This window comes from Octopus bimaculoides, chromosome 3, assembly GCF_046866305.1.
Source record: "Octopus bimaculoides isolate indiv1 chromosome 3, ASM4686630v1, whole genome shotgun sequence".
Classification (NCBI taxonomy): domain Eukaryota; kingdom Metazoa; phylum Mollusca; class Cephalopoda; order Octopoda; family Octopodidae; genus Octopus; species Octopus bimaculoides.
Genome location: NC_142930.1, coordinates 136,075,957 through 136,099,519, shown reverse-complemented (window position 1 = coordinate 136,099,519; position 23,563 = coordinate 136,075,957). Strand labels below are relative to the sequence as shown.

The following is a 23,563-nucleotide window of genomic DNA, read 5'->3' as shown; positions in this document are numbered from 1 at the left end:
GGGTAAAAAAAAATACAGGACAATCAGTTAATATATTTTATTTAACATATTCCCTTCTTAGATTCACACACTTATTGCAGTTTTTTCTAATCCTTGTAAAAGAACTCAGAAGGTTGGTCCTCCAACCAGGCCTTTTGCAATACTCTTAACGCCAGGAACTTTTAGTTTATGATGTATTTCAATTTAGAGGAATTAAACTTTTATATGCTATTACAACCCAAATGTAAAAAATTGCAATAAATGATAAAGGAAATATTTTTTCTTATACCTGATATATATAGATGTTTTACCAAATATATTTCCTGGCAGGTGCCATGATATGGGTTAACTCATTTCATTGGGCAAATAAAGGGTGTCTTTAGTGTTTCCATAACACGCTCACAATGTTAGTTCAGGATGCCAGTTCATTTTAAGTGCGAGTGTGCTCGTACCTGGCAAAATTGTATAGATTGCCAACTACAAGATAATTCATAGTTGGCAGTCAACGTGTTAAACTGATTATGGTAATGATGGCAATGACTCTTCCATACTAGCAGTGAAGAAAGTGGTTAGCTGGCAGAATTGTTAGCATGCTGGGCAAAATGCTTAGCGGCATTTTGTTTGTCTTTATGATCTGAGTTTAATTCCTGCTACAGTCGAATTTGTCTTTCATCCTTTTGGGGTCAATAAAATAAGTATTAGTTGAGAACTGGGGTCAATATAATTCACTTGCCCATTCCCCCAATCTTTGAAACCATATTAGCAGTGGAGGATTATATATGCACAGTATGAGTGCTCTAATTTTATTGTTAACCAGTCAACTGTAGAAGGAACCTATTTTGGCCCATTAGAGAGAAACTGAATCATGCAGAGTTACTTATGTGTATTTCACCCTCAGGGTAGGGGGCCAAAAAAAGGCGTAAAGTTTGTAGTAGGAAGATTTCAACACCTGCTGGTGCGTATATGATGTTCAACACTTTATGTAATGTTTTCTAAAGAAATAAATTGGGTCTACACAACAACATTGCTGACAAGAAGAAAAGTTACAAGTCTTCATAATCTAGAGATTCGGGTTTAGATTTGTAATACAAGCAGAAGTTGCCTATGTTGGTGTTGTGAAATGAAGTAGAGACTAAGGATTGAAATAGGGACCTTTCATTAAAAAAGTGTTGTAGAAGGTTGTATATGGTACTAAACAGAATGTGAAAAGTGGTGAGAGAGAGAGAGAGAAATAATAGAATGTAAAAAATTAGAAGTGACGGGGCAAGTAACAAGAGACAAGGAATTCAAAGTATGGTAGAAGGAACAATTGAAATAGGTGAAAAGAAAGCAAGAAAACAATTTAAAGACAACAAAAATGATGAAAATAACATCAAAGCACTGAAAGAATGGCATACCTTGTCTTCAGGATATTTTCTAGTAAAGAATCCAGTGAAGTTTCAACAACAAAAGAAGTAGCCATGTAAATATTAGTTTCTTTGTAGAATGTTTCCAATATTGGAATTGTATCCAGTCGGAATATGAAGAAAGAAGTATTTTCATCTGTATGAACGCCATCCGCATCACCAAAGGAAGCTGCGAAAGAACGCAAAATAATATTGAAAACATTGACATTCAATTTGATACTAGATTTTCTAGTACATAAAGAAACAGTTCCTATCTTGTCAGCAAACAGTGCAGCAACTCGTATGACCTTATTAAGTATGACTCATAATTTAGCCACTACCTGGTCTATTCAGACAAACCTCTTGACTCCTTCCACTGACTCAGTTTTCCTACTTGCAGATGTATCATTTGTATCAGTTTCACTAGTCCAAGAAGGCGTGCAAAGATCATGGACTGTGCCTCAACTTCCCAGACTAACCGACAAATAATTTTGAAATTAAACTGAATAATAACATACATACATATATACAAATTTTAGTAAAAACTGGTAACTCCATCATTTGTGATATTTTGAAATACACCTATAAAGATAATTACAAGATGTGTCCTAAGTGATCACATATCCCTGCAAAATCCTTGGAACACAGTACATCATATAAGTAACCAAGAAGGATCATGTGCAAACATTGTTGAAATTTATGTAGGAGAGACTAATTGAAGTATTACTGAAAGATCTGATGAAAAGAAACCTACTTCGATATTTTACCAATAGTCACTAGATAATCACAATAGTTCAATCAACAGACTTAATGTAAATATTATTTCTAGGCATCAAACTGTTAGATCAGGTTATGAAAGTTACAGAGAGGGTCATAGCCCAACTAATTAGAGAGCGAATCAATTTAGATGAGATGCAGTTTGGGTTCGTGCCAGGTAAAAGCACTACTGATGCCATATTTCTAGTAAGACAGCTGCAAGAGAAATACCTAGCCAAGGATAAACCTCTGTACCTGGCTTTCGTTGACATGGAGAAAGCCTTTGACAGGGTCCCCCGATCCCTTATCTGGTGGTCAATGAGGAAATTTGGGATAGAAGAATGGTTAGTGAGAGCTGTGCGAGCCATGTACCGAGATGCTGCCAGTAAGGTGAGGGTTGGAAATGAGTACAGCAATGAATTCTGGGTAGAGGTAGGGGTCCACCAAGGTTCCGTCCTGAGCCCCCTCCTATTTATCATAGTCTTCCAGGCAATCACAGCGGAGTTCAAGACAGGTTGCCCCTGGGAGCTCCTCTATGCTGATGACCTTGCCCTAATTGCGGAGTCACTATCAGAACTAGAGAAGTTTCAGGTGTGGAAGCAAGGTCTAGAATTGAAGGACCTTAGAGTCAACCTAGTTAAAACCAAAATCCTAATAAGTAGGAAGGTAGATAAAACACAAACCCCTTCAGGTAGATGGCCCTGCTCAGTATGTAGAAAAGGAGTAGGTAGTAACTCTATAAGATGTACCCGGTGCAACCTATGGACACATAAGAGGTGCAGCAACATCAAAGGCAGGTTATCTAGGAAGTTAGTTTTTGTATGTGGCAGATGTTCAGGTGCAATAAAGACTGTAAACAATAGGAAACAACTTCTATCTCATTCCAGAGTGAAAAACTAGAGGTAGTCGATAGCTTCCGCTATCTGGGCGACCAAGTTAGTAGTGGGGGTGGGTGCACTGAAAGTGTAGCCGCTAGAATAAGAATAGCCTGGGCAAAGTTTAGAGAGCTCTTACCTCTGCTGGCAACAAAGGGACTCTCACTCAGAGTAAAAGGCAGACTGTATGACGCATGTGTACGAACAGCCATGCTACATGGCAGTGAAACATGGGCTGTAACTGCTGATGACATGCGTAAGCTCGCAAGGAATGAAGTCAGTATGCTCTGTTGGATGTGTAATGTCAATGTGAATACCCGTCAGAGTGTAAGTATCTTGAGAGAAAAGCTGAACATTAGAAGCATCAGTTGTGGTGTGCAAGAGAGACGATTGCGCTGGTATGGACATGTGGTGAGAATGGATGAGGATAGCTGCGTGAAAAAGTGCCATGCCCTAACAGTTGAGGGAACCCATGGAAGAGGTAGGCCCAGGAAGACCTGGGCTGAGGTGGTGAGGCAAGACCTTCGTATATTGGGCCTCACCGAGGCGATGACTACTGACCGAGACCTTTGGAAATGTGCTGTACGTGAGAAGACCCGGCAAGCCAAGTAAGATCGTTGCCAGTGCCCCTGGACTGGTTCTTGTGTGGGTGGCACATAAGATGCACCATTTTGAGCGTGGCCATTGCCAGTACCGCCTGACTGGCCTTCGTAGGATTTTCGAGCGAGATCGTTGCCAGTGCCCCTGGACTGGCTTGTGCGGGTGGCACATAAAAGACACCATTTAGAGCGTGGCCGTTGCCAGTATCGCCTGACTGGCCTTCGTGCAGGTGACACGTAAAAGCACCCACTACACTCTCTGAGTGGTTGGCGTTAGGAAGGGCATCCAGCTGTAGAAACTCTGCCAAATTTAGATTGGAGCCTGGTGTTGCCATCCGGTTTCACCAGTCCTCAGTCAAGTCATCCAACCCATGCTAGCATGGAAAGCGGACGTTAAACGATGATGATGATGATGATGATGATCCTTATGATATAATGCTAAGGTAGGTGACTAAATTAAGTTGCATATGAATATATGAATCCAGACTCAATGATAAGTCCAAACAAGTAACACTAATAAACCACACTCAAGAAGTGTATATATTCCATCCCTGTTTTAGATCAGTTTCATATACATACATCAATACATTGCTAAGGATCTTCCTTTCTAATGATCCTCTGCTTTAAGGCTATTTCATTTTACAAATACTAAAAATGGAACTTCAAGAAATAATTGTAAAAGATATTTAAAAGATTTAAGGGATAATTGTAAAAAATAAACGGTAAGCACTGATAATTACTACATTGAAAGTTTAATTATCACTAAGTTCCTCTGTAGCATGTGCTTGATTTGTTCAGTCAAGCATTCAATTAGTTTGCATGTTGATGTGGTTCATGCACACTTTATTCACATTCCCTCTGCTACAATTTTCTCTTAAAACTTTTCAGTTCACCCTTAGAGTTGCTAATGTAGCTTATTTCATGCTAGATTCCGTGTACTTTAATTTAAAGTAATATATGGAAATAGCCATCTAATAGATATCTGCAAATCTTAATTTTAAAACTAATGAAACATAATCTAGTTAGCTTTTCTGCTGTTAACAATTTTGTAATTTTAATTAGATGACTGATTAACACTTCATGTCTTACATTTGGCATTTTTGGAGGAGAATGTCATAGTAGTGACAGTTAAGAACATAAGTACTGTTTATGGCATTACATCGATCTAAAATAGCCTGTTACTTAACAATCTCTCATTTGTACCTTGTGAATATATGTATATACTCTTCATCCCTTTATTCTGTCCTTTAATCAAATATAATCTGTATCTCAATTATCTTCTGAACTTTACGAAGATAACTGATACAGAAACAGTTTTTGATTAAATGGCGGAGTAAAGGGGTGAAAATGTATTTTAGTGTAAAGTAAAAGTTTTGATTTTAGAATAAGAAATTAAGAAATAGATATGTGTATCCAGTACTGAAAAAAAATAAAAGAGGAATTTTATATCTAGTTAGTTTAATGTTTTTACCTTTTGTGTAATTATCTAGTAATATTAATTAATTCTCTCTCTTTTCTCTTTTACTCGTTTCAGTCATTTGACTGCAGCCATGCTGGAGCACTGCCTTTAGTCAGGCAAATCAACCCCAGGACTTATTCTTTGGAAGCCTAGTACTTATTCTATCGGTTTCTTTTGCCGAACCACTAAGTTACGGGTACTTAAACACACCATCATCGGTTGTCAAGCATTTTCAAAATAAAAAGATATATTTGTTATAAAAGTGTATGATGTATGCATAGTTAATGAAGCTAAGCAGAAATACAAGAATGGAATAGCAGTAATAATATTGTATGAGTTTATGGACAAACAAGAACTGACAAGTGACTAAATCAAGCCATGACAAGAAATCAAAGTATAACAATACAACAAATCCAAAATTCAATGTAAATAGAATAGAGAGAAAGGAAAACAGAAGAAATAAAAGGAGAAAAATTAAATGTATTAAAAAGAGCACTTGAAACCTCTAGTATCTAATTTTTAACAGCTGCTGTGGAATTGTAACAGTGACAACGTTGTAGAGGTGTATTGAAAATTATCACACCTCAGGAAATAAATGAAACATGCATGTAACAATTTACCTGTGTTTGCGAAAATGTGAAAATGGTGCTTTTAAAATGTAATGGTGAAATACACATGCATGTAGACAGATTTGAGTGTTTGTGTGTGTTTATATATATGTCATCTGATCAATAAGTACCTGGACTGTTGCCATAGTAATAAAGCGAAAACACGCAGACTGAAGTTACTTGACATAGATTGACCTTGAACACTGCTGTGCATGCGCACTAAATTTTTATGTTTTAGCTCACTTTCGTTGCTTACAGCAGTGCTTGGAAGGAACGTGTGTAGCATGTGATCATTGCATTCACCATGAATCTGCATCAACTTTTGCCAAAAGCTTGGTGTTACCTGCTCAGAGGCCGATGCAAAGTTGCAGAAAGTGTATGGAGAGGAGTGTACGAAAAAAATGTTGATAGTAACAAACGTTCTGGGAGACTGCCATCCAACAGAACTGAGAAAAACATTGCCGATGTGTGTGCAGTTGTGAGGGGAAATCATCGAATCACCATCTGTGAGTTATCAGTTCAGCCATTATCATTGAAGATTTTGGTATGTGATGCGTTTCTGCCAAGTTTATGCCAAAACTATTTTTCAGCTGACAACACACCTGCCTGTTCAGCACAGCTTGTGCAGCAGTTTTTGGCTAGGCTCAGCATTTCCCAGGTCAAACAGCTACCATATTCCCCAGATTTCGTTCCTTGTAACTTTTTCCTCTTTCCGAAAATTAAATCCTGCTTCAAAGGAAGATTTCAGGATGTCGAAGAAATCAAAGTGATTACAATGAGGAAGCTGCTGATTATTCCAGCAAACGAATTTCAGGAATGTTTCCATCAATGGAAATAGCACTGGATTAAGTATGTGGTCTTTGAAGGGAACTACTTTGAAGGATGTTAAATGCCAAATTGGTATGTATTGTAGTTTTGTTTTTATAGCATCAATCTGGATACTTATTGATCAGACCTCGTATATATATTTATCTTTTATCTTATACTTGTTTCAGTCACTAGACTGTGGCCATGCTGGGGCATCACCTTGGGATATTTCAAATTTTGGCGGAAGGCCAAGTTCAGGGGAGGTGACAAGTCGATAGCATCGAACCCCAGTACTCAATTAGTACTACTTATTTTATCGACCTAGAAGGGATGAAGGGCAAATTTGGCCTCAATAGAATTTGAACTCTGAGTGTAAAGACGGATGGAATGGCGCTAAGCATTTTGCCTAGTATGCTAACGATTCTGCAAGGCTGCTCCCTTGATATATATATATATATATATATATATACAGACATACATACATATATATATATATATACAGACATCCACACATATATATATATATATATACATACATACATACATACATATATATATATTGTACCCCACCCCCTTCCAAAACACTTTCACGGAAAATTTTTGTATATTTGGAATCTACATAATAACTAATATATGCATAGAAAATGTCATAAAAAAATATTCATTTTTATGAAAGTTATGACCTTCCATGATACATACAACGTCATAGATTAAACTTTCATCTCAGTGTTCTTTACCTATTTTTCATAACATAGATACGTAAAACACACACACAACCACACATACTTAACCTGTGACAACAACATACATATTGCTCTCAATCTCTATTCATTTCTCCCCCTCTTCCTCTCTTGCTCTCTGTGCAAGTAAACACAATCATTCACATCGTGGTATATTTACAAAACATTGATGGCATAACTACAGAGTTGTATCCATCCAGCTGTAGAAACTCTGCCAAATTAGATTGGAGCTTGGTGTTGCCATCCGGTTTCGCCAGTCCTCAGTCAAATCGTCCAACCCATGCTAGCATGGAAAGCGGACGTTAAACGATGATGATGATATACACTATATACATACCCACATGCACCACACACCTACACACATTACACACACACATACATATATATATATTGTAAAACAGATCGCGGGTAAGGCCAAAACAATGTGAAGTAAATGCAAAGTAAATCACAAGAAAACATATGTGAATTAATGTAGGCTTACCTTGTATTCAACATTTCAGGGTTATGACCCCATTTTCAAGAAATTGACGAATGTTGCTGATGTGTGTGTGTGTGTGTGTGAGCATATAATTATTCATTATAATATATATATATATATATATATATATCTTAATATATAAATCTGAAGTTGTGTGTTTGTGTGAAGCCCTTTTGAATGTTTATAGAAATCCACATTTTCCACTTTTTCGTAAAAATTTTTACATCAATGGAATTTTCTCGATGTGAACTTTCCAGTGCAGTAATTAGATTTTTAAAATTCCGTTTACTTTGTGTGATTTAAGGGAGATTTGGCTGTTGTTTCTAGCAACTTTTATATTTCATCCCTTCTACCTGGAACGCCATTCTTACACACGCGCTCAACATAAAAATATAGAGAGTAAGAGTTAAAGACGGAGAGGGAGAGAGAGAGAAAGTGATACATACAACGTCATAGATTAAAACTTTCATCTCAGTGTTCTTTACCTATTTTTCATAACATAGATACGTAAAAACACACACAACCACACATACTTGACCTGTGACAACAACATACACATTGCTCTCAATCTCTATTCATTTCTCTCCCTCTTCCTCTCTCGCTCTCTGTGCAAGTAAACACAATCATTCACATCGTGGTATATTTACAAAACATTGATGGCATAACTACAGAGTTGTATCCCCCAACTTTGGAAGGTCATAACTTTCATAAAAATGAATATTTTTTAATGACATTTTCTATGCATATATTATTTATTATGTAGATTCCAAATATACAAACATTTTCCGTGAAAGTGTTTTGGAAGGGGGTGGGGTACAATATTCGGAAATTCCACTTAAATTCTTCTTAACTTCCAGGAAAATGAATACTTTTTCATGAAATTTTGTACAAATGTACCTTGATGTATGTACATTTCAAGCATGTAGGAATTTTGAAGGAAACAACTGCAGGTTATTTTTGAGAAGTGTTCCCCACTTGGTGGTGTTTCGGAGCAAGTCGTCCATATTTGTTTCATTTTCCTCTATTATGTGCTTATGTGCATCCTTAAATTTCTAATGAAGTAAATAGGCAGTGAAGAGAAGCAGTCATAAGAAAACTTTTAACTACCCCTATTCCTTTCTCTCGCTCTCTCAAAAGCATACATTCAGTAAAATATAACTCATGTTCGTCAATGTTTTGTAAATTTACCACGATTTTCACTAGGGTGTTAGGGTTAGGGTTTTAGGGTCAGGGTTAGGGTTTAGAATTAATGTTACGGTTACGTTTTTTAGGGTTAGGGTTTAGGGTTAGTGTTAGGGTTAGTGTTAGGATTAGGGTTGGGTAATTGTGCGGGTGTTAATCTGAAAAATTACAGATATGTGAAAAGTACCGACCCTGCCATCTATTATAACTTTTTTTGTTCTGTTTAATATATACGTAGATTATGCCTCCAAAGAAGAGAGTTTGCTGGGGAAAGACAGCAACCGGTTTAAAATGACAGCCACAGACTGCAGCAATTCACCACATTCCAGTAGCTACTTTGAACATAATGCAAAATGGTGCATCAACACCTTCTGCCCAATCTGATAGAATTCTGGCAAAACTGTTTAGCAACAGATTGCCAGCAATTGCTTCATCAGAAATTGCCATCCTAGCTCCTGTGAAAAGGGATTACCCTGCTATGTATAATCAGGGCAGTGCAAAAAGTTGTTTTGCACAAGCATTTCTATAGCCAATTACACGGATGAAATTTACGTATGCTTAATAATTTTTACGCAAAACAGCTTTCAGACTTTCCCTATTAATTTCATCATCTTTTGAATTATGAACATATTTACATCATAAGGGTTTTTTCGTTGTAAGGCTTTCTTTTTTAGTTGATTTTCAGCTAGCAAGACTTATCGTAGATGACATAATAAGTCACACCCGGACAAGGTCGGGTTATACTGCTAGTATATATATAAATTGAACCACAAAAAAACCATCACACATATACTAAACAGAAACTGTTTATTAACAGACTGCCATGGTATTGATTGAAGAGTACTAATTAAGAAATCATTCTTTCCTGATGATAAAACGTCTTTTCCAGAAACATGTTTGACATCACATGGTGTCATGTGATGACAGTGTCCTGGATCCAAAGAGATAAACTCAATATCTCGTGTGACCACCATTAGCATTGATTACTGCCAGCATCTTCTGTACATTGAATGCACCAAACAATTGATTAAGGCCATGGGAATAACAGCCCACACTCTGTTGAATCTTGTAGTGAGTTGTGCCGCAGTTGTTGGTCATGGACGGATGCCATTTAGCCTTCCCTGGATTTCGTCCCACAGGTGCTCTATGGGGTTCAAGTCTAGACTTAGGGGCAGGCCATGGCAGTGTCTGGACGTTGTGCTTTTGGAGGAAGTCTGTTGTCAACCTGGCAGTATGGGCATGGGTGTTGTCATGTTGAAACACGTAATTCAGATGACAAGTAAAGTATGATACAATGTGAAGCCTCAACACTTGGTTGATGCAGTGAGCAGTGGTGACTCCATTGTTCCAGCCTTGCCTGATGTTTTGGAAGACCACCGGTCCAAGTTTCTTGTTGAGTGCAATCCTGCCTCATACCATGATGCTTTGTTAAGGCAGCGAGCTGGCAGAAATGTTAGCACGCTGGGCAAAATGCTTAGCGGTATTTCATCTGTCTTTATGTTCTGAGTTCAAATTCTGCCGAGGTCGACTTTGCCTTTCATCCTTTCAAGGTCGATAAATTAAGTACAAGTTGTGTACTGGGGTCGATCAAATTGACTGGCCTCCTCCCCACAAATTTCAGGCCTTGTGCCTGTAATAGAAAGGATTATTTACCATTTGTTTTCTATACTGACATGGGTTGGACAGTTTGAAAGGATTTGGTGAGCTACAAGGCTATGCTAAGATCCCTTTTTAGTTTCGACATGGTTTTTATGTCTGGATGCCCTTCCTAATGCCAACCATGTTACAGAGTGTGGTGGAGGTTTTTTTCTTGACATTGGCACTATTGAGGTTGCTGTGCAACTTGGAAGATAGAGAAAGAACAAGGAAGAAAAGAAAAAGCTCCCACTACTAAAAGTGGGGTATTTGAGAGAGGAATGTGGAAATAAATGGCTTTATGCAAGTATTAAAAAGCTAAAGTGTGGTAGAGGAACAAGCAGAGGTATATTGCGATAGAGGAGATACATGGCTGAAGAAGATAAAAGGATGGTAGTGATGGGTGCTAGGGCAAACACTCAAGCTACAAGAAGGCAAGCATAAGCAAGGATACAGAGTGGGTCATGGAAGGGGATGACAGAGTGGGTACTTTTGTAAGAGGAAATTTATAAAACATTGATGTATGTTGTAGTATTGGAAATGTCAACCAGAAGATGAAATTATGAAACAATCTCTTATCACTTGTATATTGAAATAGCGAAAAAGCAACAACCAGCGTTATTGAAAATATCAAGTAGATAATTAGTTTTTTTTTTATTATCACAAAACATATTTAGAAAATAGAAAATTTCATTTTAGTATTCAAACAGTTAACCAGAACTCTTGTGTGTTCAGTGTGTGTGTGTGTGTGTGTGTGTGTGTGTGTGTGTGTGTGTGTGTGTGTGTGTGTGTGTGTGTTTGTAAAGATGCAGACATTCATGCACACACACACAAACAAATATATATGTCAGTAAAAGTATATTAAAAGTAAGCTGGGCAGCAATCCAATATAGTACTTTAAAGCTGGAGTTCTAAGGTCAAATCCAAAGCAAGTCTGTGTAAGTATTAAATACTAGCAGTATAGCCCGGCGTTGCCTGGGATTAAGTTAGGATTATTAAGTGATCAAGTGTTTTATTTCAAACCAAAATAAGTGACACCGACATCAAATGCACGAAGGTGATCACACAACAACATGGATGCACCCAAGGTTCAAAGTTTGGCACTTGCTAGATTATGTCATCATCCGCAAGCACAACATTTATGACATTTGTAATGTCAAGTCCTTCCATGGATCAGAATGCTGGACAGACCACAGTCTGGAGTGAGCAAAGTTCCGAATGGTAATTAGAGTAAAAGAGAGAAGAGGACCAGTCAGCATTCCTCACCGTCTAAATGTCCACAAGGTATATGATGTTGTGGTTAGGAAAGAACTTCAGACTCGCTTGTCCAGCATTGAAACTGCTGCAGCATGGGAGGATTTTCGAGACCACATTCTACAATGTGCAGCTGAAACCCTGGGATATGTTACTGCCAGACACAGAGACTGGTTTGACGAGAATGATGCTGAAGTTCAGCGACTATTGGTGGTAAAGCGCCATGCTCACAGTGTATTGCTACACAGAGAACTGTCTACTGTGCAGCAAAGTCTAGCACTTGCCCACTATAACAGTGTAAAATCACTACTGCAGCGATCTCTGAGGAAGATGCAGAACACTTGGTGGGAGGATCTTGCTCATGATGTTCAGGCTGCTGCTGATGCAAATGACAGCAAGAAGCTTTACCATCTTATGAAGCGAGCTTATGGACCTAAGGGCTCCACATCAGCTCCTTTGCTTTCCAAAGAGTCTTCCACCCTGTTTACTAAATCAACAGAAATCACAGGTCGCTGGATCGAACACTTCTCTGAACTCCTAAACCATGAGTCAGTTGTGGATGAAACAGATTGATACTATGCAACAAAGACCTATCATTGGCTCCTTAGACTCTTCGCCCTCAATAGATGAAGTAATGACATCAATAAGTAAATTGAATCTCGGTAGGGCACCTGGAAAGGGTGGTATTTGTGCCGAGGTCTTGCGATTTGGTGGTAATTACATCACACAGTCCCTTCATGAACTTATTAGTGCAGTCTGGAGGGATAGTGCAATCCCTAAGGACTGGAAGGATGCAATTATTCTTCCTCTGTATAAAGGAAAAGGAGCCAGAACAATGTGTGGTAACTACAGAGGTATTGCTCTATTATCAGCTGCTGGCAAGGTTCTGGCAAATATTCTTCTTACTCGTCTGAATGGGTGTCTCGTAAATAATGTCCTATCTGAATCTCAATGTGGCTTCCGATCTGGTAGAGGGACAATGGATATGATCTTCACAGCAAGACAGATGCAGGAGAAGTGCTATGAGCAGAATATGGATCTTGTCCAGGTATTCATTGATTTAACAAAGGCAGATCACTTTATATCTATAATTAAATCATTTCATAATGGGATGGAGGCTTGGGTCAATGTTGTTGGTGGCATGGCAGGACCCATTCCAGTAGAGAATGGTGTCAAGCAGGGTGCCATCCTTGCGCCAACTCTCTTTTCTTTGTACTTTGCTGCTGCTTTTACTCATGCTTTTGCTAAGGTTAGTTCTCTGGGAATATATGTCAGATATCGATCTTTTGGCCGCCTCTTTAATCTTCGCTGATTTGCTGCCAATTCAAAGGTTCTCCAATCTATTATTCATGACCTCCTTTATGCAGATGACTGTGACTTAGTCACTCATACAGTGGATGACATGCAAATACTCATGAATTGCATTTCTGCTTCTTGCAAGGCATTTGGACTTAGCATTAGCCTGGACAAGACTGTTGTAATGTTTCAGCCTGCACCAGGACATCCATATGTGAAACCAGCTATCTTGGTTGAAGGAACAATTCTGAAGGTAGTAGACAAGTTTGTCTACCTGGGCAGCACACTCAGCCATTCTTGCTCCCTGGATGAGGAAATATGTTTCAGGTTGCAGAGAGCAACTAATTCCTTCCTGTCTCTTCAGTCTCGTGTCTGGTCCCAGCATGGCATAGCAAGGCAAACAAAAGTTGCTGTGTACTGTGCATGTGTACTGACATCGCTCCTCTACTCATGTGAGACATGGACTCTGTACAAATGTCAGATAAGGGTCCTTGAATGCTTTCATCAGAGATATCTCAGGCACATTCTCAATGTTGGCTGGACCTCAAAGATTCCAGACACACAGATCCTGAGGACAGCTGATATCTTGAGTATTGAGGCGATGGTGCACAAGCACCAGTTACATTGGACTGGACACGTTATTAGAATGAAGGATAGCAGGATTCCTAAGCAGATGCTCTATGGAGAACTTGTGAACGGAAGGAGACTCCGGCAGAAACCAAGACTGTGCTTTAAGACTGTGTCAAGTCCTCATTAAAGGACTGTGATATGCAGGACACTGACTGGGAGAACATTGCCTGTCATCGTCACAGATGGAGGAAGCAGGTTAAGGAGGGGATCAACACTTTTGAGAGAGCACATATCCAGCATGAAGAACTTAAGCGAGCTGCGTGAAAGTGCACGGCTCGTATAGTGAATGGGGAAAGCTTAATCTGCAATGTTTGCAGTCGTGTATGCTTATCAAGAGCAGGGCTCATTAGCCACCAACGGAGTCATAAATGCAAAATGTAAGTTAGTACTAGAGCGCAGAATGTTCCTGAAGGTCGGCAATGGTCTTCCTCGGTCACAAGTGGACAGCCATCATGTATGTATGTATATATTTATCTGTATGTGTCTTTGTGTCTGTGTTTGTCCAATGTTGGCGTGTTTACATCCCTGTAACTCAGCAGTTCGCCAAAAGATACCAATAGAATACAAAGAATAAGTCCTGGGGTTGATTTCTTTGACTAAAAATCCTTTAAGGCAGTGCTCCAGCATGGCCACAGTCAAGTTACTAAAGCAAGTAAAAGAATAAAAGAATTAAGGTTGCAGATATGTCTTTGCTTAAATGTAAAATTCAGCCTTTTCTTATATTCAAATGTCATTCACACATGTACGCACATACACACACTTGAAAGTAGCATCAGCTTAGAAATTCTATTAACTTTGGCAACAGTTTTGTATTTTCCTTCATGATTCATATGCCATGCACATATATAATCGTAATCTCACAACCCTATCCTTTCAAGTAATAAGCTCATGAACGTTAATTATGTGCTACAATATAAAACAGAAGACTAAGAACACAGCAGTGAGGCTAACGAAGAACAATGACAAATAAAACTCTTCTGTGATCATAACATTTATGAATAAATAAATTTGAGTTAATAAACATTAAAAAAGACATATTAGTATGAATGTTAATGTCACTAAAAATTGATATTAAAAATATAAGATGCTGTTAGTTATCCATTTCCCTGTGTACATATCAATTATTAATGAAAATGTCAAAAATACGTAGATTTATTGTGTAATGGAATTAAGTTGTTAAAACCACTAGAAAAACAATATTTCACTGCATTATTTTGGTTTAGATTATTGGAAACTGTTAGACATGTCCAACAAGTATGAAAACAAAATAGTCATCTGCCAAATAATTCTTTTTCTCCTTTCCTTCACTCTTTCTCTCTCACACTCTCTAACACAAATTCTCTTCTCTCTCTCTCTCTCTCTCTTGTGTTACATTGTTATCTTGTCTCATTAGTTTCAATTTCTCACTCTATTATCTACACATTTTTTCCCCTCTTTATTCACAATGACTCTGGCCTTTTTCTAGTTTCTGAAGTGGAACAGACACACACATCTGATTATTATATTTTATGATGGTATATATACTTTCTTTTACTCTTTTACTTGCTTCAGTCATTTGACTGTGGCCATGCTGGAGCACCACCTTTAGTCAAGCAAACCAACCCCAGGACTTATTCTTTGTAAGCCTAGTACTTACTCTATTGTTCTCTTTTGCCGAACCGCTAAGCTATGGGGATGTAAACACACCAGCATCGGTTGTCAAGCGATGTTGGGGGGGACAAACACAGACACACAAACATATACGCACACACACACACACACACATAAATATATATATATATATATATATATATATATATATATATATACATATACATATATACGATGGGCTTCTTTCAGTTTCCGTCTACCAAATTCACTCTATAGGCTTTGGTTGGCCTGAGGCTATAGTAGAAGACACTTGCCCATGGTGCCACGCAGTGGAACTGAACCAGGAACCATGTGGTTGGTAAGCAAGCTACTTATCACACAGCCACTCCTATAAATATATATATATATATATATATATATATATATATATATATATATATCAATCATCATCGTCATCATCATCATCATCATCTGATGTCTTCTAGCATGGGTTGGACGGTTTGACCTGGGCTGGTAAGCTGGAAGGCTGCACCAGACTCCAATCTGATTTGGCATGGTTTACAACTGCTGGATACCCTTCCTAATGCCAACCACTTCGAGAGTGTAATGGATGCTTTTATGTGATATATGTGTGTGTGTGTGTGTGTGTGTGTGTGTGTGTGTGTATGTATGTATCATCATCATCATCTTTTAACATCCATTTATATATATACATGCATAAATGTATAGCTATATACATACGTAAATGTACATATATATGTATGTAGATTTATATATATTAATATATATATATTACACACACACAATAATCATGAAAAGCAAAAAGATGAAACATCATATTGAATCTGATACTATTTTTACAACAAATCATAGGAAAACCAAAATTTAAATATCTTATTGAATGCTTATTGAGGAGGCCAAAAGTCAACAATGTGTTGAGGTATTGAATTACAAGGATCTAACACTTTTAATCCAATCTCTTGTTGCCACTTAAACTTGCACATATACGAGTCCAGTAGGCATCTGTGAGTACTATTTTGTCTTTTACTTTTTTCATAAGTACTCTTCCAGAGTCTTTCAATATTTTGGGTGTGAGCTCCATTAATAGGACTGACAAAGTGTAGAGAATGATTTACAGTGAGATGTTGAAAATGACCAATATTAATTATATGTTTATATGCTGACCATTCATCACTTATGATGGTAGTACCCAGTCTTATATTATCTTCTATTATTGGAAGAAGTGTTGTCGCAGACTTGTTAGGGACAATAAACATGAAACGCTCTTTTGTTTCTCTATAAATACCTCTAAAAACCCACTGTTGAGTAGTTGACACCCGATGCAATTTTTTCTTTTAGTGAACACACTTTTGTTGATTTCAACAGTCATATTGGGTCCCCCAATCACTCGTGGGTTAGCCAAAATGTGTGCAGCACAAACTTCTCTCAAATAGTTATTCCAGTCAACAACACAATTGGCTTTCATTTCAAGCTCATGTTCATAAAATTTGATACTTGTCATGTTGTACGCCCAGCGATATATAAAAAGTGCTGCTTTATGAAAAGATAAACGTGAATTAGCAAACCAATTTTCTGTACTTGCCTGCATCCATGAATTCTACACCGCCATCTATTTTGACTTCCAACTGAGAAATTTTCTTTTCTTGTCCACTTTGTGGGCTGCTTAAACACATGGGCCTTGGATTAACCCCATCTCCTCTCAATGGGACTGTATATATGTGTGTGTGTGTGTGTGTGTTTGCAAATGGACTCTTCCTGACTGAACTATCTTCAAAAAAGCCTTCTCAAAAACAGAATATTTATTAAGATTAAACTCTACAATACATCTTAATCTCAAGAAAAATTAATAAGATAAGGCATATATAAAGATCACTTGAAAAAAGTGAATATTTTTATATATGGGAATTTTTATATATGGGAGATAGCCCAAGGTTTAAGTGGGGAGATAACCCAATTTTTTAATGGCATTTTTTTAATGGGGTGAGATAACGAAAAAATACCGTCAAAAAGACTGAAACCAGTACTGACCTTTACAAAATGTACTTCATGATAAAATTATTTTAGCATTTTCTACCTTGTCTTATTTTCCTTATACATAACTCGTGTGTTACTTTCCAACCTTCTACATATATATGTGTGTATGTGTGTGTGTGTATGTGTGGTATCATATAAAAAGCCCATATGGTATCACATAAAAGTGCTCCAGTGGGGTCATGTAAAGGCGCACATGTGGTGCCATGTAAAAGTACCCAGCATACCATGTAAAGTGGTTGGCATTAGGAAAGGCATCCAGTCATAGAAACCATGCCAAATCAGACTGGAGTCTAGTGCAGCCCCCTAGCCTGCCAGCTCTGGTCAAACAAACCACCCCATGCCAGCATGGACAATGGACATTAAATTATGATGATGAAAATGATGATTATATCATCACCACCATCATTATTGTTTAACATCTGCCATCCATGCTGGCATGGGTTGGACGGTTTGACTGAGAACTGGCAAGCCAAGAGGCTGCACCAGGCTCCAATCTAACTTGGGAAGCTTTCTACAGCTGGATGACCTTCCTAATACCAACCACTCCAAGAGTGAAGTCGGTGATTTTTATGTTCCACCGGCATGGAAGCCAGTCAGGCAGCACTGGCATCAGCCACACTCAAATAGTGTTTTTTACATACCACTGGTATGGGTACCAGTCAGGTGGAACTGGCATTGTGCCTGTCATATATATCATCATCATCATCATCGTTGTTTAGCGTCCGCTTTCCATGCTAGCATGGGTTGGACGATTTGACTGAGGACCAGTGGACCAGGAGGTGACACCAGGCTCGAATCTGATTTGGCAGAGTTTCTACAGCTGGATGCCCTTCCTAATGCCAACCACTCCGAGAGTGTAGTGGGTGCTTTTACGTGCCACTGGCAGCACAAGCAATGGCCACACTCAAAATGGTGTATTTTACGTGCCACCTGCACAGGAGCCAGTCCATCGGCACTGGCAATGATCTCGCTCGGATGTCTTTTCACGTATCAAAATAAGCAACAAGGATATCCAAAGTTAATGCAGTATGATTGTTTCATGCGAAATGAAATTAAATGGAGTCACATGAAACGATCGTACTGCATTAACTTTGGATATCCTTGTTGCTTATTTTGATTTTAATCACCTTATTTCGAAACTGTATGGATAATACCATACTTATTTCTGGTGCCTAAATTTAAGTACCATATTCACCTGAATCTAAATTTTATATATATATATCATCATCATCATCATCATCGTTTAACCTCCGCTTTCCATGCTAGCATGGGTTGGACGACTTGACTGAGGACTGGTGAAACCGGATGGCAACACCAGGCTCCAATCTAAATTTGGCAGAGTTTCTACAGCTGGATGCCCTTCCTAACGCCAACCACTCAGAGAGTGTAGTACGTGCTTTTACGTGTCACCTGCACGAAGGCCAGTCAGGCAATACTGGCAACGGCCACACTCGAAATGGTGTCTTTTATGTGTCACCCGCACAAGCCAGTCCAGGGGCACTGGCAACAATCTCGCTCGAAAATCCTACGGAAGCCAGTCAGGCGGTACTGGCAACGGCCACGCTCAAAATGGTGCATCTTATGTGCCACCCGCACAAGAGCCAGTCCAGGGGCACTGGCAATAATCTTACTTGGCTTGCCGGGTCTTCTCACGCACAGCACGTTTCCAAAGGTCTCGGTCAGTAGTCATCGCCTCGGTGAGGCCCAATGTACGAAGGTCTTGCCTCACCACCTCAGCCCAGGTCTTCCTGGGCCTACCTCTTCCACGGGTTCCCTCAACTGTTAGGGTGTGGCACTTTTTCACGCAGCTATCCTCATCCATTCTCACCACATATATATGTGTGTGTGTGTGTGTGTGTGTGTGTGTGAGTATATATATATATATATATATATATATATATATATATATATATATATGTATGTATGTATGTATATATATATATTCACACACATATGCATACATGTAAATATAGAGAGATAGAAGTTTGTTAAAATTGTTAGAAGAGTTATTTTGATAAAATATTATCAAAATAGATTACAACTTATTGAATTTTAATAAATTAAACAGTGAAGAATCACTCCAAGTTTCTACAAACAGACACAAAATAAAAATGATAGAATTTTGAAATATCTGAGATGTTGACATAACTCATTTCATAAATCATGCTTTGAAATATATTTAGTTTTCTCAAATTTGTTACTTTTACTTGTTTTTTTTCTTTTTTACTGTTGTTTTCTTCAATCTCTTTGTATTGGTTCTAACTTGCTGCATTTGGTTAAGTTGGCAAATTACAAGATCAGCAAGTGGATGGCCTTTGACTACAGAGGACTTGTGAAGGCTTGAAAGAATGAAGCTAGTATGCTGGATGGGTAATGCCAGTGTGCATGCATGACACAGTGTAAATGATTTAAGAGTGAAACTGCATATAAGAGGCATCAGATGTTGTGTGCAACAGAGAAGACTGCACTGATTTGGTCATGTGATGCGTACAGATTAAGACAGCTCTATAAAGAAGTGCCAAACTCTAATCGTGGTGGGATACCTGTGGAAGGGGTAGACCCAGGACTATGTGGGATGAAGTGGTGAGAAAGGATCTTTGGGGTGGTGAGTCTCACTGACAAAATGACAAGCGATTGAGAAATGTGGAGATTTGCTGTACTTGGTGAGACATGCTGAGTTAAGTAAAATTGCTGTCTTCCACACACACAGGCTTGTCTTTCAGGTGCTGGTGCCACTTAAAAACACCTGTGCTGGTGCTGTGTTAATGCAACCATTCCAGTGGTACATAAAAAAGCACCCAGTACATTCTGTTAAGTGGTTGGCATTAAGAAGGGCATCCAGTCATAGAAACCATGCCACAACAGTCGATTGTAGTCTGGACAGCTCCCTGCTAGCCAATTCTATGTCAAACTGTCCAATTCATGCCAGCATGGAGAGTGGACGTTAATCAATAAGGATGGTTGGTTGGCTGGTTGGTTGGTAAGTAAGTAGGTAGGTAGGTGGGTAAGTAGTCAGGTAGGCAGGCAGATAGATATATGTATGTATGCATGTATGGTCATCATCATCATCACCATTATCAAGATAAAGAGATGTATACACTTACATACACAATACATACACACATCCACATATCCAATGGGCTTCTTTCAGTTTTCATCTATCAAATCCACTCATAAATTTTTGGTAAGCCTGAAGATATAGCAAAACGCACTTGCCCAAAGTGTCACATAGTTGGACTGAATCTAAAACTATGTGGTTGGGAACCCAACTTCTTAAGCACACAATCACACCTATACCTCAGGGCTGTGGAGTCAAAACAAAAAACTTTGACTCTGACTCCTCTACTATTGGCACCTCTGACTCCAACTCCTCTTTATGTAACTAAGTGATTGTGGTCTACATATCTCGTAAAGCATATCCATACGCGTGTACTTTGAGTAGGCCTATGTGTTATAAGTGGTTTATATTAAAGAATAAAGATATTGTGAGTTGGAATCAGAGTCGGTATAGTTTTACTGATGCTGACTCCACAACCCTGCCACACCTACTATTTATATAGACTTAAATATACACATATTTCATATGCTTTCATGTAAAGCTTTGACGGTTGTGGTGGTGATACTTGTGGTTGTGGTTTCCATAATGCACAAAAGACTGTAGCCTCATGTAATGCATAGTTCACCCACAGAGTAAATTAACTTAAAAGAATTTTTAACATCCTCAAGTTAAACCAATGGGATGTATTTGAATCAGCTAAGAACATACTTAAACAGAGCTCCCAGTCAATTCTGCACTTTATAGTTAAGCAGATCATGATATTGAAAGTTGAGTGTCATTGTTCAAGTTCACTGATATAGAACAGCAAGGATAAAAGTGGGTGAATGTATATTTAATGCATGGAACACAGGTGGTAGCTTCCTTGTATATAGAATACAATAACTGTCTTAGCATATATTAGAATACACATATGTATGTATGTATTTTGAATTCTATTTTTTCTGTTTGCACCAACATACCAACACACACACACACACACACACACACACACACACACACATACACACACACAACAACAACAACAACAACGATATTCTCAAAAATAATATGTAATGAAGCAACATAGGTTTATATTTGGCTTTAAAGATAGATTAATGTCTTGGTTTTTTTGGTTTTCAATTTAAAAAATCTAAATAAGTATGAATCTGATTCACTTATTTTACGTTAGTCTGATTGTGTATACATGCATCTACTGATGCAGACATGCCTGGATTTGTATTTTATATGCATACATGAGAAAATATGTTTCTTAAAGGGAGAGAGATTAAAGACAAGAAAAGAACTCACAAGATATATTCACACACACACACACACACACACACGTATGTATGTATGATTGTGTGTATGTATGTATGTATGTATGTATGTATGTATGTATGCATGTAGGTTTGTAATTATATATTTGTGCTAAAACAAAGTCATTGTTTAAACGCAACTCTTAGAATAATAATGGAAATTTACAGATGGAGTGACTCTCAACTAGGATTAGTGTTGAATTTTTTGTAAAGATCAAGTTGACAGGAACTACACACTGTGTGTTTGTGTGTGTGCTCTTCTATTTATAATTATTTGAATTATTGTAAGAAAGGAGCTGGTTTCTGACAAAGATAAAAATACTCCATTGTTCAAATGTAGATAACAAAAGAAGATCATCATGTTGCACTTGAGAAAAGTGTTGCATATTTTTACTTTTCTACTTACAGATAGTAATTGTAATGTGTTAGCGAATTGTTTTTTCTTTTTTCTGAAAACACTAGCTTTCCCAGATATAGTTTTCTGCCAGCTCAGTAGTTCCATTCTTGGCTACAGGATTTGACTGTGCAATAGTAAGTCTACTTGATATATCAATTTGGCTTTCTGTAGTTCTTTTGAATATTCATATTAATGGCTTTCTGTAGATTGTACCAACTATTAGGTCTCTTCTAGGTGCCTTCTGCTTATGTAGCTTGCTACAGTGTAAGTTTTAGGGTTGACTGTGTATGCTTTACTGTCAACTTTGGTGATACAGCATTCTTTCTTAAACCGGAATGATTCAAAATCTTTCTGAGAAAGAGCTTTCTTATCAGTAATGTTTTTCTTCGTCAACACCTGGTATAATGCCTGTGGTTAGGAAGTAAAATTGTGATTTATATTGGCTCACTCAAAAGTTTTTCTTTGATAAAGAAGCTTTTCACTCAGCCTGCTGAGTTTGTCTTCAAACTGCCTTCCTTCAAGAGCTTGGCATGAAGTGTAGCTTTTGAATTTCATTATTTTTTTTTACATTAGATGTAATTGGAGAGGTGTGAAATCATTGTTCTCCATACATTTCATTATCATGGTTAACAATCCCATATAGCAGCACACATTATTGATGTTTTCTTCAAGTATTTTTCCCCACCTAGGTTGTTTCTGCTTAGTGTTTTCATTAGCATATGCACTACATGTTTCTCCAAGGTGTTCTTTAAAATTCATTATAGCTGTTTATAGGAAAGAATAAATTGTCCAGTTATATACACCACATGATTCCATGTGATCACCAGCAATATAAACAATAACTTTTGAAATGAGAGAAGTTGGCTTTTTAGTTAGTCCCAATAAACATGGCCTTTTGCTCAACAATAGAAAAGAAAGACTGGAAAAATATCTTATGAATTGTGGTTTCAAAATGTACTTAAGTTCAATTTATTCTGTAGTCATTTCTATTGAATTCCTTGAATGTGGAGACATATGAGAGTTGAGTTATGCCGGCAGTGGTTTATTTACTTCATCAGTCTCTCTTATAGTAGATTCTGATTGGTTCTCAATGTTTTGAGAAGATCGGTTAGCATCAATAGAGCTGGAATAACAACTGCAATTTGTGACAGTCATTTGTATGTATGTACGTACGTATGTATGTATGTACGTATGTATGTACGTACGTATGTATGTATGTATGTATGTACGTATGCATGTACGTATGTATATATATATATATATATATATAAAGCAGAAAATGGAGAAATGCTTGATTTAGATTTGATTCCTCATAAATTCATGTCTATCTTTGTCATTGCCTGTATCCTCTGAGCATAATATGCTTGCCAGGATTAACATGGGTAATTATACTGGTAGTAAAATGGATATTAATAGTTATCGCCAAGCCAACATGGCAGTCCTAAAAATAGGACGAATGCTGCCAATGATTAGTTCCAAGAGGCC

At 37.8% G+C, this 23,563-nt stretch overlaps 1 protein-coding gene across 2 annotated transcripts in view; it reads right to left on the bottom strand.

The window, feature by feature from the left end:
* Nucleotides 1–23,563, bottom strand: part of LOC106875092 (WD repeat-containing protein 93) — a 105,012-nt gene that overhangs the window by 3,921 nt on the left and 77,528 nt on the right. For both annotated transcript variants that reach the window (XM_089349704.1, XM_014923069.3), the window contains exon 14: nucleotides 1,377–1,554. In XM_089349704.1, coding sequence (XP_089205830.1) covers nucleotides 1,377–1,554 — 178 coding nt within the window. The remainder of the gene's footprint in view (nucleotides 1–1,376; nucleotides 1,555–23,563) is intronic.